The following is a 14,150-nucleotide window of genomic DNA, read 5'->3' as shown; positions in this document are numbered from 1 at the left end:
ACAGTCTACCTGCCTAAAGGAGCTCATAATAAGAAGTGAAATATATAGCATGCCAGAGAGTAGGACTTGTGGGCCAGGGAGGGTCATTTTAGATAGGGGGCCAGGGAAGACCTCAAAAAGAAAGAAATATGTGAGAAAAGACCTGAAGGAGCTGAAGGAGTGAGTCCTGCAGAATTTTGGAGGAAGAGCCTTCTAGGCGGAGGGAACAGCAGATACAAAGACCCTAAGGCAGGAGTGGTCCTGGTATGTGGGAAGTAGAGTATGACCAGAGCAAAGAGAAAGAGGGGAAGTACGAGGAGATGAGATTAAAGAGGCAACAGAGGAGGCAAGATCATCTAGGGAAAGAGTTAGCAAGCTACAGCCCATGAGTCACACATGGCCTGCCACCTGTTTTTGTAAATAGTTTTACCGGGACTGCAGCCATGCCCTTTGGTTTACATATTCTCTATGGCTGCTTTCAAACTACAATGGCAGAGTTAAGTAGTTGCAACAAAGACCATTTAGCCCACAAAGCCTAAAATACTTACTATCTGATCCTTTACAGAAAAGGCTTACCAACTTCTGGCTTAAAAACATATGTGTTTATTTTTCTCCATGGCAAGAAGTCTTGAGTAGGCAATGCAAGCAAGGTACATTAGCTCCATGATGTTAATAAAGACCCAGATTCATTTTATCTTTATGCTCTACCAGCCTTAGCATGTAGACATGTTGTATCATGACCTCAAAATAGCTGCCAATGCTCCAGACATTACACATTATATCCATATTTGAGATAGGAAGGCAGAGAAAAGGGGTATCTCTTCCTTCTATCAGGAAAGCAAAAGCTGTCTTCACCCTCCTTCAAATCCTTGCTCCCCCAGCACACTTTTCCCTGTGTCTTTGCCCAGAAGTGGGTCATATGGCCATTTCTAGCTTCAAAGGAAGCTGGAAAAGCCATGAAAAAGATTGTCAAAATTGACTTAGACGGTAGCTTTCAAACTCTTTTAGCCATGGCCCATGGTGAGAAACACATTTTATATTGCAGCCTAATATACATAACTGAAATATAAACAATGCAAATGAAAGTTTCATAAAACACAACTTACATTTACTATGTATGCTGTACACTATTTTCTCTTCTATTTTTTTAAATACTAGTCACATCATCTACTAACTTAGTTTCACGACCCACTACAGGGTTGTAAGCGCAGTATGAAAAATACAAGCGGCCATGATCCATCACTAGGGGCTGGCATGTTGCCGCTCCAAACAAGTTGCTCACTCCCTCTCTCCCTCTCTCCTTTCTTTCTTTCCTTCCTTCCTTCCTCTTTCTTTTTTCCAGAGCTGGGTTGACAGCTAACAGTATCCACAACACCCACCATAACTGAGCTGGAGGTCAAATACAGCTCCACCGAATATTGAAGGAAAAGGGGATCTTCTCTCTGAAGGAACTAGGACCCTGAAGATGGGCACTTGTGATCCAATAAAATACAGGGAGCAACACCCACTCCCCAGGAGTGTTGAGGGGACTGGACTGGACCCCCGATGTAATGCAGTGGGAGTGCAAGATACATCAGGCTGCTTCCTCAGGTCCAATCATCACTCCAGACCAGTCCTGGCCCTGGAGACAGCATCAACTAGATCAGAGAGCATGACTCACTCGAAAGTGCTGGGGAGCCCAGGGAAATTGTATGTCACCTGGTGCTATGTTTACTTATCCTATCGGGCATGAACGAATGCACAGAGGTTGTGGGCTATGTCGAATGTTACCCACTGCTTTAAAAAACAATTTTAGAAGCCAATTATTGGCCTCAGCTTTGATCTCTAGACTTTTGGGCTGTGCAGGAGCAGAGGTCCTGACCACAGGGATGCCGTGCAGTGGCAGACAATAGGCCATTCTCCATGAATTCATGCACAGGTAGATGTTGACACAAATACTCCATAATCAATCTAAAAATCAAAACTGAGGGGAGTTTATGATGAACCAATTTGAGGAGTATAGCCCAGGAGAACTTTTCAACCAAGAAAGGAAGTTCTCTGAAGAAGTGGGGGGACAACATGGTTCTATACCATCTTGGTGATGTAGGCTCGGTGAGCCGAGGAGTCGAAAGAAAGATTTCATGGACTCTTGAGGTTTGGCAGTAGTGCTCTTTTATTCAGAGAATAGCATGGAGCAGCAAGGGGACAGGACCCACAGGCAGTAAGAGCTGCAAACACTGGTTGAGGGTAGGGCTAAATTTAAGGCATAGGTATGTCAATTATCTTTTTACAAGACAAAGGAAAGATTATGTAAAAAAGTCATTAAAATAGTATCAGTGCAGGTGGGGTCTGGTTATTGGGTGGTCCTATAACTTTAGGTAAGACTCAGATCGGATTAAGTCAGGACGTCCTGTGCTTCCCGAGGATGATATAGATCAGTATGTAGGGCAGGACGCCTTGGGCTTCTCTCCCTGGGGCAGGGGCAGCCTTGATCCTCATCATTGGAACAAAGAGCATACATCACATGTGACAGGAAGATCTCTTGTACTACAGTCACGAGATACTTTGGTAGCACAGCAGGTCAGTGTTCACCAGGTGACTGCAGCAAGTTGCTGGTCAGCAGGTCAGTGGTCAGGAGATGAGTTAAACCAGATGAGTAATTAATCCTTAGCTTCTGGGAAGACATGCTTATCCTTAAAGAAATGCCCATATGGGGTAGGCAAGATCCCTATCTTCAGGGCACCATTCTTGGCTTTGGAACATTGTAAATGTCTAAAGCAGATGTACAATGTGTGCCAACATGCCACGTCAGGCCTTTCTGGAAAAACAAGTTCAGGCCAAATTAGTTTTAAACCAAATGGCTTCCTTATATACCTCAATATATCCCACTGCTTTTCATTATTCATCATAGAGCTGAAGGATCCCTGTATTGGTCACCTTTAACCCCCTCATTTTTGCAAGTGGGGAAACATGCCCAGAAGGGTTGCAATATGGGGAGGTCAGGCAGGAAACAGACGGCAACCCAATCTCTTTGCCCAGAATCCAGCAATCGTAACAAGAATGCTTAGCACAGCCCCTCTCAACGGGGGGCCAGGAGCCTATAGACTCAAATCGCAGCTGCTCTTTGCCTATGTGGGTACCCGCACTTTTCTAGAAGGTCCATATCAGATTCTAAAATGGCCATGTGATGCTAAAAAGATTAGGAACCACACATTGAATGAAACTAAAATGATTTATGTTGGGGCAGAGGACAGGAGATCCATCTCAAGGTCAGGACTGGGAATCTGAGATAAAACAAAAATTGCAAACATCCTCCTTAACCCCTCCCCCGCCCTGCCATGCTCACACCCCAGAAACACTGAACTGTTCCGAGTTCCCCAAAAGGCCTGTGGTCTTCTGTCCCCTCTGCCTCCGCGCCAGCAAATCCTCGTCCGGCAGGAGGTGACTAGGATAAAAGTTTATCCTTTCCTCTTTATCATCGGATCCGATTTCTTAAACGTGGTGGAGCTCTAAGAGTTCACGCCAAGCAAACAGCAGGGCAGCACATACATAAAGAGCAAAAATAACAACGCTCCGGGCTTTACTGATAACCTCCCCCCCCCGCCCCCCCCCCCCCCCCCCCCCCCGCCACGGGCACGCTAGCAGTTGCAGCGCCCACGCAGCGGCCTTTGTTGGAAGCCCAAAGGTCCCGTTACCCCAGGGTCCCTGCCACCGCCCGCACCACACCCTCCCTACCCCTGCGGAGCCGGGACTGCTGCCTCCGCGCGTCTCCGGGCGCCCTCGAGGCGGTCCGAGGACACCTCCCAGCACTAGACGGACCGAACTTCCCCCGCCACCCCTTGGGCACCGCCTGGAGCAGATCCTGCGCCGCGTGCCTGGGGCGGGGCGGGCCGGACGAAGCGGCACCATTGGCCGGCGCGGGGGGAGGGGCGGGGGGAGCGAGGCGGAGAGCGAGAGACGGGGCGGTGCATTGGCTGGCGCTGGGCGAGGGGCGGGGACGGGAGGACCCCACGCTGGGAACCCACCCGGCCTTGGGCAGTAGGCGCTGCGGAGGCCGCTCTGGTGCCGGCGAGATCGCAGCACGGGCAGAGGCTTCTGGACTGCGAGATGTGTAGGCGGTGAGTGATGCACGGGCAGGAGAGTTCGGGGGCGTCCACGGAGCGCCGAGACCTCCGCCCCGAGCCCCAGAGCACCCCCAGCCACAGGTGGTGGAGCCCGGGCACTAGGTGCCCTTTGGCTGCCGCGCGCGGGGTCCCCTCCCTCTGCCAGGCTGGGGCATCCCGGGCCTTGGGCCCAATGTTGACAGTGGGCAGTGTGCCAGGCACCTCTTCAAGGGGAGGGCCCTTTAGGGCTAAAACCTGAGCAAGACAGGTGAGGCCGCCGCAGGCTCCATACACGTCTGACCACCTTGTCTCTCCTCTTAGCCAATATCCTAGAAGCATTGAACTTAGAGTTGGGGGGAGAGTCCTGAAGCGCCTCTGGCACAACTCTCAGATTTCATGGGTGAAAACCAACGCCAAGATTATAGCAGAAAGAGGGATTTGCCTCACAAACACTATTTATAGATGATTTGACTCCTTCCCAGACCTGTGCTAAGGGCGTTAGCACAGTATGCCACCTACTTCTCACAGCCCTGATACTTTCATAATCTCCATTTTCAGATGAGAAAACTGAGGGTTAAAGAGTTGTGGAATCCTCGGGTTTACCCAGATGAGTCAGTGGCGGAGTCAGGATTTGAACCCGGGGCTGATGGTGCCAGGTCTCATTCATTTCACCCACTGGCGGCAGAGCCCACCCTGCTCTCCCCGAGCCTCCTGACTTTCAGTCCTACTTTTCCAACTCCCGAGAGCTGCCTCAGTGTTTTCCTTAACCTGGCATGGCCCTGTGGGGGGGGAGGGCCTCCTCTCACACCAGGATCAGTGCCAAGCCAGTGCCAGTGCTTTCTTAAGACACTGTACGGAGAGCGTCTGTAACCTACTTCACAAACAAATTAAATAAGTTCGCAGCAAATGAGGGCTGGGATTCTGGAGTTTGAACCCAAGCAGGTTAGACTCCACAGCCATGCACTTGCCCTGGCAGAAGAGACCCTCGCTGGCTTTTCTGTAGTTTAGCTGCCCAGGGCACAATCAGAATTTGTTGCCAGAAGCCATGATTAAACAAACGAACTGTAAGGGAATTGGTAGAATTAACAGGTACAGATAGGAGCAGATCTGCCTGCCTCCCACTCCCCTGTGTAATTCCTGAGCTGCCCCGACCAGAACAGAGGTGCTGGGGAGAGGGAGGGAGGGAGGAGGGCATGGGGGAGGGGGAGGAGGAGAAGGGGAAGAAGAAGGGAGAGAAGATGGAACGGACCATGGAGCGTGTTAAACTTAGATGAGAAACTGCTGGCTGGAAGTTGTAATAGGGTGTGTTTGCCCACGTTGCCAGTGTTTGCTAACTGTTGTCATTAGTTCTTGTCCTAGTTCTGTGTGTAGTGCTGGTGGTTCAAGACTTGACAGTGAAGTGAGATTGAGGCCACAGTTTACTCTAGTGTCAGTGTGAAAGCTGGGAGGTGGGGTCGTGTTTCCACCGTAAGACTCCAGTGGGTGGCCTGGAGGTCAAGAACAGAGTGAAGGTTCAGGGTCCCCCTGGGTCAGGGTCAGGTGGACAATGACACATAATAAGGAACATGAGCAGAACTGGGACATGTTGCAGTTCAGATCCTGTAAATGCAAAGCCTCAAAGGGGGACTCTGAGGTCTATCAGAACACACTCTGGACTGGGCCTCTGGGGACCTGGGTCCTGGTTTTGAGAGTAAACTCAGTGATATGTCCTTGCTCACAGCTGCTCCTCCTGGGAGGACTGTCATCCTCTTTGAGTCCCACATTCCCATCTCCGGAGCCCCTGACTCACATTATGACCTATAAGAGGAGCTTCTGTTTATTGTGGGTGAGCCCCATATGAAACTCATCTTACGTGCCTCCTCCTTCACCTTCGCAGCAGTCAGTGATTCAGCTAATGAGGAACCTGAGGTTCAGAGCAGGAAAGGGACTTGCCTAAAGTCACACAGCTAAAGAATCACAGAGCAGAGCTGTGAACCCAGATCCTTGCAAAGGCTGGGTGGTTATCCTGTCACAGAGAATATTTTGAAATTGTTTTAAAGTAAGTTAAAATCAAATAGGAAGTGGCTGCACTTCCCAAAGCTTCTGCAGTATTTTCACTCTTGTTAAAGGGGAACTTGCAGATTGCTCAGTCACCTTTTCTGGCTGTCTGACGTCCTTCCCCAGGATGCACTGCTGAGGGAGACATTTGGAACCCCTTCCCCTTGCCCTGCCTGACCTTGGGGGTTAGGGGCGGCGTGTCCTACAGCCCCATAGCCCCAGAGCTGGGAAGAGCCCTGAAGACACTAGACCAGCTGCCAGTACAATCCTGGCTAAACTGAGGCCTAAGAGATGGCACGACATGCTGAAGCCACAGGCTAAGTTGATGCCCCAGCAAAGCTCACACCCAGACTTCTCTGTCTGTGCTGCTCCTTTGCCTCCCCTCTCTTGCTGCGACACCTTTTAGCAGAAATTCTTAACCTGAAATCTGGGGATTTAGGGGCGCGTAACAGGGCCTTCCTGATGCCCCTGCAGTGGTGTGCAAATTCAGTGTGTGTGTATATTTACACACACACACTCATGCACACATGGATTTTTCTGGGGAGAGAATGTTAACTTTCAAGAAACTCCAAAGGGCTCCATGACCCAGAAGCTTCTGAGACACACCGCATGTCACAGGAGACCACCCCCAGCAGCTGCATGTGGCACACAGGCCTGGCAGTGGATGGCACAGTTGGGGGCAGCCGTACGGACTGCCCAGTGTGGCCTTGCAGCAGCTGGCACCCAGCACTTCGAGGGACTGTCCCCTGGGCCACTCCCCTGGCCCCAGGCCCTCAGGATATTGGCTAGTGGTCATTCTGAGCACCTGTTTAGCCCAAAAAGCATGGCTAGGAGGATTCCTGTGGCCACAGATCCCCTCTTTCCTAGGCAAGAGCTGAGCCTGATTTGGGAGGGACGGTTCCACAGGGCAGGGAGTGTGTGTGTAATAAGTGGGAGCAGGAGGATTGGAAATGGCTTTTCTAGCCCCAGGTTGCTGTGCCTTGAAAGCAAGGTCAGAAACCAGAAATCTGGCCACAGGGGTCTGAGTGAGGCACTGCCTCTGGGCTGGGGTTGTCAGGAAGCTGTGAGGAAGGCCAGTCTGCATGGGTGCAAAGGGCCAGGCTCTTCAGAGGAAGGGCAACGGTGTCAGGGAGGCCTGGGTGCCAGAATGGGCTCAGCGAGACCTGGTGGGAGCCCCGGACTGTGGAGGTGGGGAGGATAAGGTAAAGGCAAGCTGCGGTCCATGGGGTCGGCCCAAGAGAAGGTGGTGAGTAGAGGTGGCTGGTAGCTCTGTGGCCTCCTCTCCTGCTCTCCCTCGGTCACCACCATCACCTCCTTCTGGGCTGTGCACAGTGTCCTCCCAGGGCTTCCTAGCCATCACTGCTGGGGTGGGGAGGGGTGTGGCCAAGCCAGAGCAAGGTGATGGTGGCACAGGGAGGAGGGCTGAGGACAGTAGTGTGGAAGAGGGCAGGAGCTGCAGCTGCTGAATTGATGCTTGCCATCCATATCCCAGAAGCTGGCTTTCTCAGCAAAAATGTATTGCTGAGGAGTGGCCTGTGTCCAGCCAGATGCCCTCTCAGAGGCAGCTGGTACCAGCAGGCACTGCAGCTTCTCCCCTGCCCAACCGCCTGCCATTTGCTGGCTGACAGGTGCCAGGGCGGCTCATTTAAAGCTTCCTTGTTTTCAGTGCTGTCCTGCTGTCCCTGGCTGGCATTTGAAAGTTGTGGCCATGGGCTGCAGAGCAGGGAGCTTTAGCTTCCCAGGAATGCATGGCAGTGTCACCAGCACATGCCTTCTCCCTGGAGACCTCCTACCTCCTTCTAGTGGGAACAGACTGGGCCAAAAGGCCCCCAGCTGTGCCCCACATGCTTTGTCCTCCTTTCTTTGGCTTCTCATGTCACTTTCTTTATGTGTTTGGTTTTAATCATGCCTAAATAAGAAAATAAGAATCCTAATTTTATGAAATGTCAGAACAGGGGTAACCAAGCTCTCAGATTTCACAGACATCCTCAGGACATTGTAATTTGGCACTGATGCATCTTCCATTTTGCCAAGTGAGGACAACAATGACCATCTATTTTTGCCATCAATTTTTGAAAGAGAGGGCATTGTAAGACTAAGAAGCAGGCAGTGCATAGTCTTCATGAAAACTGCACTTCATTAGCCGTCTTTTTCTCCTTTGCCACCGGGCTGCAGTGGGGACCTGAGGAGCCACAGCACTGCCTTCTTCTGTGATCACAACTCCATGACCACAAAAGAGGGAAGATGGGACAAGCCTAGCAGTTGTAAGGGCTTCAGTGTCCTTTGTCTCAAATCAAAGGCCAGGGACAATGGTGAGGACAGGTTGTGGTGCCAGCTGTCCTCAGCAGCCCTTCCACCCAGCTGACGGAGTAGCCGCTGAACTGGAAAGCGAAAACAAGTCACTGCCTGCTCACTGGGGACAGGTAACCATGGCTGGCACACTGCCCTGGGGCCTCTCCTCTGGGGGACAGGGGGCCCTGGCTGCAGTGAGGCCTCTGGGTGGGGACAGAGCCCCCTCTAGCCAGGGAAGCAAGCGTGGAGCCCTGAGCTGTGTGCTCTGGGGCCTGGGGGAGGGGAGCAGGCCAGGACACAGAAGGCTGGACTCCTTCAACACTGGGCTGGGCCTGCCCAGTTGCATCTGTCACTCTGTGGTTTCAGACTGTGCCTGGATGGCAGTCTGGCCCCAGCTCATCCTCTCCTCTCCCTGACTCCTGCTTCAACCAAAGCAGCCTCGCCTTAATCCATTTGTGTTTTGGGCTTCTGCCTAGGGTTTTATTTAAAGATAAGATTGTGCTTATTATGAAAGGTTGAAAAACACTCCATTAGAGATTCTCTAAGGCCTGCCCAATGCACAAGGAGGCGAGTGTTTAAGGGGACGTTTCAGGAACATGCTCCAAATGGAGAGAAATCTCCCTTTGCTTTCTTGCAGGGATGTGTGTGCTTTCTCCCTCCTCTGAAGCTCTCTCATCAAGTTATCTCTAGGATGCCTCTTAGGCCACTTGCAGCTTACTTTAGAACTCGAAAGACATGGGGAGTATCAAAATGAATGAAAATCATGTCAGCCTTCAGTCTGGCAAAGGAGACTCAAATGCACAGTGTTCACATTTGGAGTGGAATTCTGTGAGAGGTACCAGAGCTCAGGTCTGGAGCTCAGGGAGATGGAGATGCTGCCTGCTTAGGGTGGAGGGATGGGACATGTAAGAACCAGAGAGACTGCGTGACTTGCTTAGGGTCACGCAGACAGTGAACGTCAGAGGACTCAGAAATACGTGGTTCTCTCAAAGGAGAAACTGTTTTCTTGTGGGGTCAAGTTTATCACCCCATAAGGCTTGGACCCTGCCCGGTAAGTTGGAAGAGCACCCTTTGCTGAAGTGGGCCCTGCATTGCTTCCCTCAGCTCTGCTCACTTAACTCCTGCCCTCACCTGGATGGTGTACCCTATTCTCAGTCCATGCCAAACTGAGCTGTTTACCCCATGAGCTGCCTTCCTCTTCCTCCCTTCACTTTGCCGTCTGCAATCCAGGACCCTCCTTCACTTTCCTCCTGATTCCCTCTGAGCAGCCTCCCCTAGCTGATGCCATCCACCTCTGACTGGCAATGCTCACCGTGTTGGTCATGTCCTTTAAATAAGCAGGTTCTTGAGGGTGAAGCACTCCTCCGGAAGGCCAGTGTAGAGGATCTCATGTGTTACTCAGCACAGTGCTTTACTAATAGTATTACTGGAGCCCGAGGCAAAGCCCTGGATGGAGCTCCCTCCACCCACCTCACTGTCAACCAGAGCGGCCCCCTTTAATCTGATTTGCATACGTATTCCATTTGAACTAAAAATTTTACAGTTGAGAAAATTTCTAACCCATTGTAGATTAATATTCTCGTAGTACAGATGGGAAGATTACGACTCAGAGAGGAAAAGGCAAGCAACTGAAGCCACACAGGTCTGGGGCAGCCCAGAGCTCTTTAGGAAACATCTTCTATTCATAACTAATCACTGACTGACTTACAGAGAATTCCACTTATAAATGTTTCTATTACGTAGAGCAGAATGGATATTTTCCCCACATACTGTGGGAGGGTGAAAGTATTGTAAACTGAGTCATGATGCGAATCAGAAGTCACAAACTGGAGCCCCACTAAGGGCATCTATCTTGCAAGTATGTTTTCTCTGGCTACGTTTTATTTTTAACTGTATGTATTCATTTTAATGGAATTATTTACTATATTAGGATAGTCTAGTTTCTGCTGCAGTAACAAATCTCTGAAACACCAGTGGCTTATCACAGCAGGGGTTTATTTCTCTTTCTCACTCATGTCCATTGTGGGTGGCAGAGGGCTCTGGTCCACAGAGGCACTCAAGGACCCAGGAGGACCATAAAGAAGCTGCACCAGTTGGAACATGTGGCTTTCTGAGTCACCACAGTGGAGGACAGGAGAGCTGCAGGGTCATGCATGAGCTTCAACGTGTTGGCCTGGGAGTGACACAAAACAGTGCTGTTTGCAGAGTTCGTCACCTGGCCCCATAGCTGCAGGGGGCTGGAATGTGAGCCATCACATGGTCATTCCAGGGGCAGTAAATTTCTCTGCCACATCACCTTGCTTTAAATGGTGAAATATAGCCCCCCAAATCTAGATCTCTAGTTTCTCCTGAAAACCAGGAAAGCTGCCCCTTTAGAGGAGGAATGTGTCCCCCAATTCCCAGTGGACTCCACTGGCCAGTGTCTCTCAGCCAGATCATCTCCCTGGCCCCTGGAGATGTGTACACGATTTGTTCTGGTGCTTATGTGCACAATTCTGGGAAAGTTGACTTTGGGAGATCCCATGAGGTTTCCAATATTCTTATAATACTCTTATAATGCTCGATACTGGAAAGAAGAGGCAGAGAAGCAACATCCCTGCCCACCACACTCCTTTTCTTCTGGGGGAGTCAAATGAAGAGGCAGGCCCTGCTGTGCCTGGCACGGTGAGGAGCCAGGAGCAGGTGCTGGGCAGAGAGGAGCTGCTGCTGACGTTACAGGAGGGGGCTGCTCCCAAGGGTTTCCTGGAGGAGCTAACCTGAGAGCGTAGGATGAGGCCCAGGCTGTGTTCTGAGCAGAGAACAGCGCTGTAAAAGCTCAAAGTGAGGAAGAAGCACAGGGCCTTTTAGATAGGAGCTGTGAGCAGCTCAGGAAGGCTGGAGCTCAGAGCAGGAAGTGAGGAGGAGCAGGAGAGAAGTTGGCTATAGAGGGAGGTGAGAAAACACCCACCTTGTGTTATTTCTGAGTAAATCCAGCCCTTCCTATAATGCGCTTGTTTAAAGCAAGACAGTTGTGCCACAGACCCACAGACACAGTGTTGAGCGAGAAACCCAGACACACTGCCTTAGCCTGTGCTGAAGCCAGCTTCCCCATCATAAGTGTTTGAGGAACTACCCAGAGAAGGAGCCTGGCAGATCACTTTTTCCACAGGAGAGCTGAGGTGCTGAGGAACTGAAACCCTATTTTGAAATAGGCTGAGAAGAATGCAGCTGGAGGTCCCCAGCTCTAGCCCCCATGGTGCTCCTCCCTCTGCCCTGTGGAGGAAGGGCCTTGCTGCTGGCCACTGCTGGGGGCCTGCCCCACAAGGTGGCCTGCCCTCTGTCTAGGCCATGACTTGCTTCACTCTGGATCGAGGCAGAGGGGAGGTATTTATAGGATGATTCTGAGGTCACAGGGAAGCCCACCTCCTTGAAATCATCCCCTTCTCCACTTTTCCTCTGCCTCCAGAATCAAGTACTCATTCAGGGCTGGTGCTACCCCAGGAGGCAGGCTCGTCTTGTTTGTGAATGGTATCAAACAAGAGGGAGAGAGCGTGCTGGATTGGTCAAAGTCGGTGCCCAAGGGGATGGGGTGCTCCATCCACTCTGAGGACATTAATATGAAAGCAGCTGGACCTGACCTTGAGCCTCCCAGTGACACTTGCACACACACAGGCTGGAAAGACATGACTGAGCCAGCTTTGTGTGAACAGATGTTGGGCTTTTGTGAAGGAGCCAGTCTCTGTGGTGTGAAGGGCAGGCTGTGTGCCCTGTCTGTGCCACCTGCCAGTGTAACTTAACCCCTCAGATTCCTACTGCATCTTGGGAGAAGGGAGGTAGAGGCAGGGTTAAGACTGGAGAGAGACAGAGAGAGAGAGAGAGTGTGTGTGTGTGTGTATGTATGTGAAGCTGAGGCTCACTGCCTGACACATGGGGCTTTGATGAGAGAAGGTCCTCGGCAAGGGTAATGTGGAGAGAGAAGAGTAGAGTAGGAGTCTGTGCAGAAGATGCCAAGAAGACAGAGAAGGCTCTAGTGGACTTACCCGCCATGAAAGAAACCCTGCGAGAGTTTGAGAAGCTCCGTACACCCTTCCAGGTCGTGAATGGGAAGAGATATGAACAGATATGTGAATCCACTAACACTCCTGTAGGATACGGATTACCCCACTGTGTAGATGAGAAAAGGAAGGCTCGGGGGGTTTAAGTCACTGTCCAAGATCAGTATAGAGAAGGGGTTAAGAGACCAGAATCTAGGGTCTAAATGCTTGTGTTCAGTGACTTTACTACTTATCCACTGAGAATCTGGGGCAAAGTCCTTAACTTCTGTCCCTGTTTTCTCACTCATAAAACAGGAATAGAATGGTACTTCTCTCATAATGTTGTTGCAAGTAAATAAGCTAATTCATAGAAAATGTTCAACACAGTGTCCAGCACGTAGTGAGTACAGTACCAAGGAACCCATCACTAGGAGAGCTGGCTCAGGTGTACTGACTCTAAAGGCAGCAATGGAGCTACCACTGGGCTCAGTGGGAATGGCGGAGAAAGCCCCAGGGTGATTGGAGGTTTGGAGGAGCTATTGAGGCAGAAACCATCATCCAGGATGTCCTGGCTGAGGGAAGAGGGCATGTGGTCTGAACCATTTAGGAGACTGATGGAGAGTTTTGGGGAGGGGAGCTGATAGCGCCTGGCTCAGCAGTTCTGACCCTGCCCTGCCAGGGGGAGCTTGACTGACATGTGTGGGTGTGGGGCCGTGTTAAGTCCTCTCGGCCTGACCCTTCAACCTCAGCCGCCCTGTGCCGGGGAGTGAAGGTGGAGGGTGGGAGAGAGTGGGGAGGTGGGAGGTGAAGCCAAGGTCCCCGCACTCTGCACCAGGACTCTGGGTGTTGCACAGGCCGGCGCTCCTCCAGGCTCGCCTGTCTCTACATCCTTCCTCATCTTCCCAGCAGGTAACTTGGAGTCTGCAAACAAGAGGAGAAGATGAAGGAAGATTGTCCACCCAGTTCTCACGTGCCCATCAGCAACAGCAAGTCCATTCTGAAGTAAGCCTTTGTGAGCAGAGAGGGAGCTTCAGACGTGCGGTTGTTGTGGCCACTCCTCTGCCTTAGGCAGCCTTTGGGTCAAGGATTCTGGGTGTTCTTCATAGATAGGACAGCGTGCCTGCCCCATGGACAGTGATGAGGGACTTCTTTTGGAAGCCTGTCTCTTTGGAAGTGAAATATCTTTTTGGGGTGTGAGTCTGACCCCTGCCTTCTCGGGCCCACAAAAGCAGGAGAGTGTGACAATGCCCTCTGTGACTCTGCAGAGATGGCATTTAATTTATTTGAAAACTACAGCAATCCTAACACTCTTATTGTGTTAAACAGTTTAGGAAAAAACAAAAAACCCTCAAAATCAGTTTTGAGGGGTTTTTTTGTTCTTTTTTATGTGTGTGAGAAAGGTTAGCCCTGAGATAACATCTGTGCCAATCTTCCTCTATTTTGCATGTGGGACGCTGCCACAGCATGGCTTAATGAGCAGTGCATAGGTCCTTGCTTGGGATCCAAAGCTGCGAACCCTGGGCCACCAAAGCAGAGTGCGTGAACTGAACCGCTACGCCACTGGGCCAGCCCCTGATTTTGAGTTTTATTGAAAAAAGTGTATTTTATTGACATAATGATTTTTGACTTTGCTTATGTTCTTTATTCTCTATCTCATCATAAAAAGTTTTGGGGATACTTTTTCAAATTCGTTTTTGAACTAAAGAACAGTATAGTTTTTATTTTATCTTGCTTTTTTATGTCTTGA

At 50.8% G+C, this 14,150-nt stretch overlaps 1 protein-coding gene and 1 long non-coding RNA gene across 6 annotated transcripts in view; one reads left to right on the top strand and one right to left on the bottom strand.

Annotated features, from left to right (window-relative positions):
- Window positions 1–2,113: 2,113 nt before the first annotated feature.
- LOC138923677 (uncharacterized) lies at window positions 2,114–3,835 on the bottom strand. Its single transcript, XR_011437670.1, has 2 exons — window positions 3,694–3,835; window positions 2,114–2,776 (listed from the first exon to the last, which is right to left on the bottom strand). It is a non-coding gene; the product is annotated as an uncharacterized lncRNA (long non-coding RNA).
- Window positions 3,836–3,875: 40 nt separating this feature from the next.
- RASSF4 (Ras association domain family member 4) overlaps window positions 3,876–14,150 on the top strand; it is a 34,516-nt gene continuing 24,241 nt past the window's right edge. For 2 of the 5 annotated variants that reach the window (XM_070236277.1, XM_014733447.3), the window contains exons 1-2: window positions 3,876–4,076; window positions 13,310–13,405. In XM_070236277.1, coding sequence (XP_070092378.1) covers window positions 13,344–13,405 — 62 coding nt within the window. In that variant the 5' untranslated portion in view covers window positions 3,876–4,076; window positions 13,310–13,343. 5 annotated transcript variants of the gene reach the window in all.

The sequence above is a fragment of the Equus caballus genome, chromosome 1 (genome assembly GCF_041296265.1).
Source record: "Equus caballus isolate H_3958 breed thoroughbred chromosome 1, TB-T2T, whole genome shotgun sequence".
In the NCBI taxonomy this organism is placed as follows: Eukaryota; Metazoa; Chordata; class Mammalia; order Perissodactyla; family Equidae; genus Equus; species Equus caballus.
Note: the sequence above shows the minus strand (reverse complement) of the source record. Positions and strands in the feature narration are given on the sequence as shown.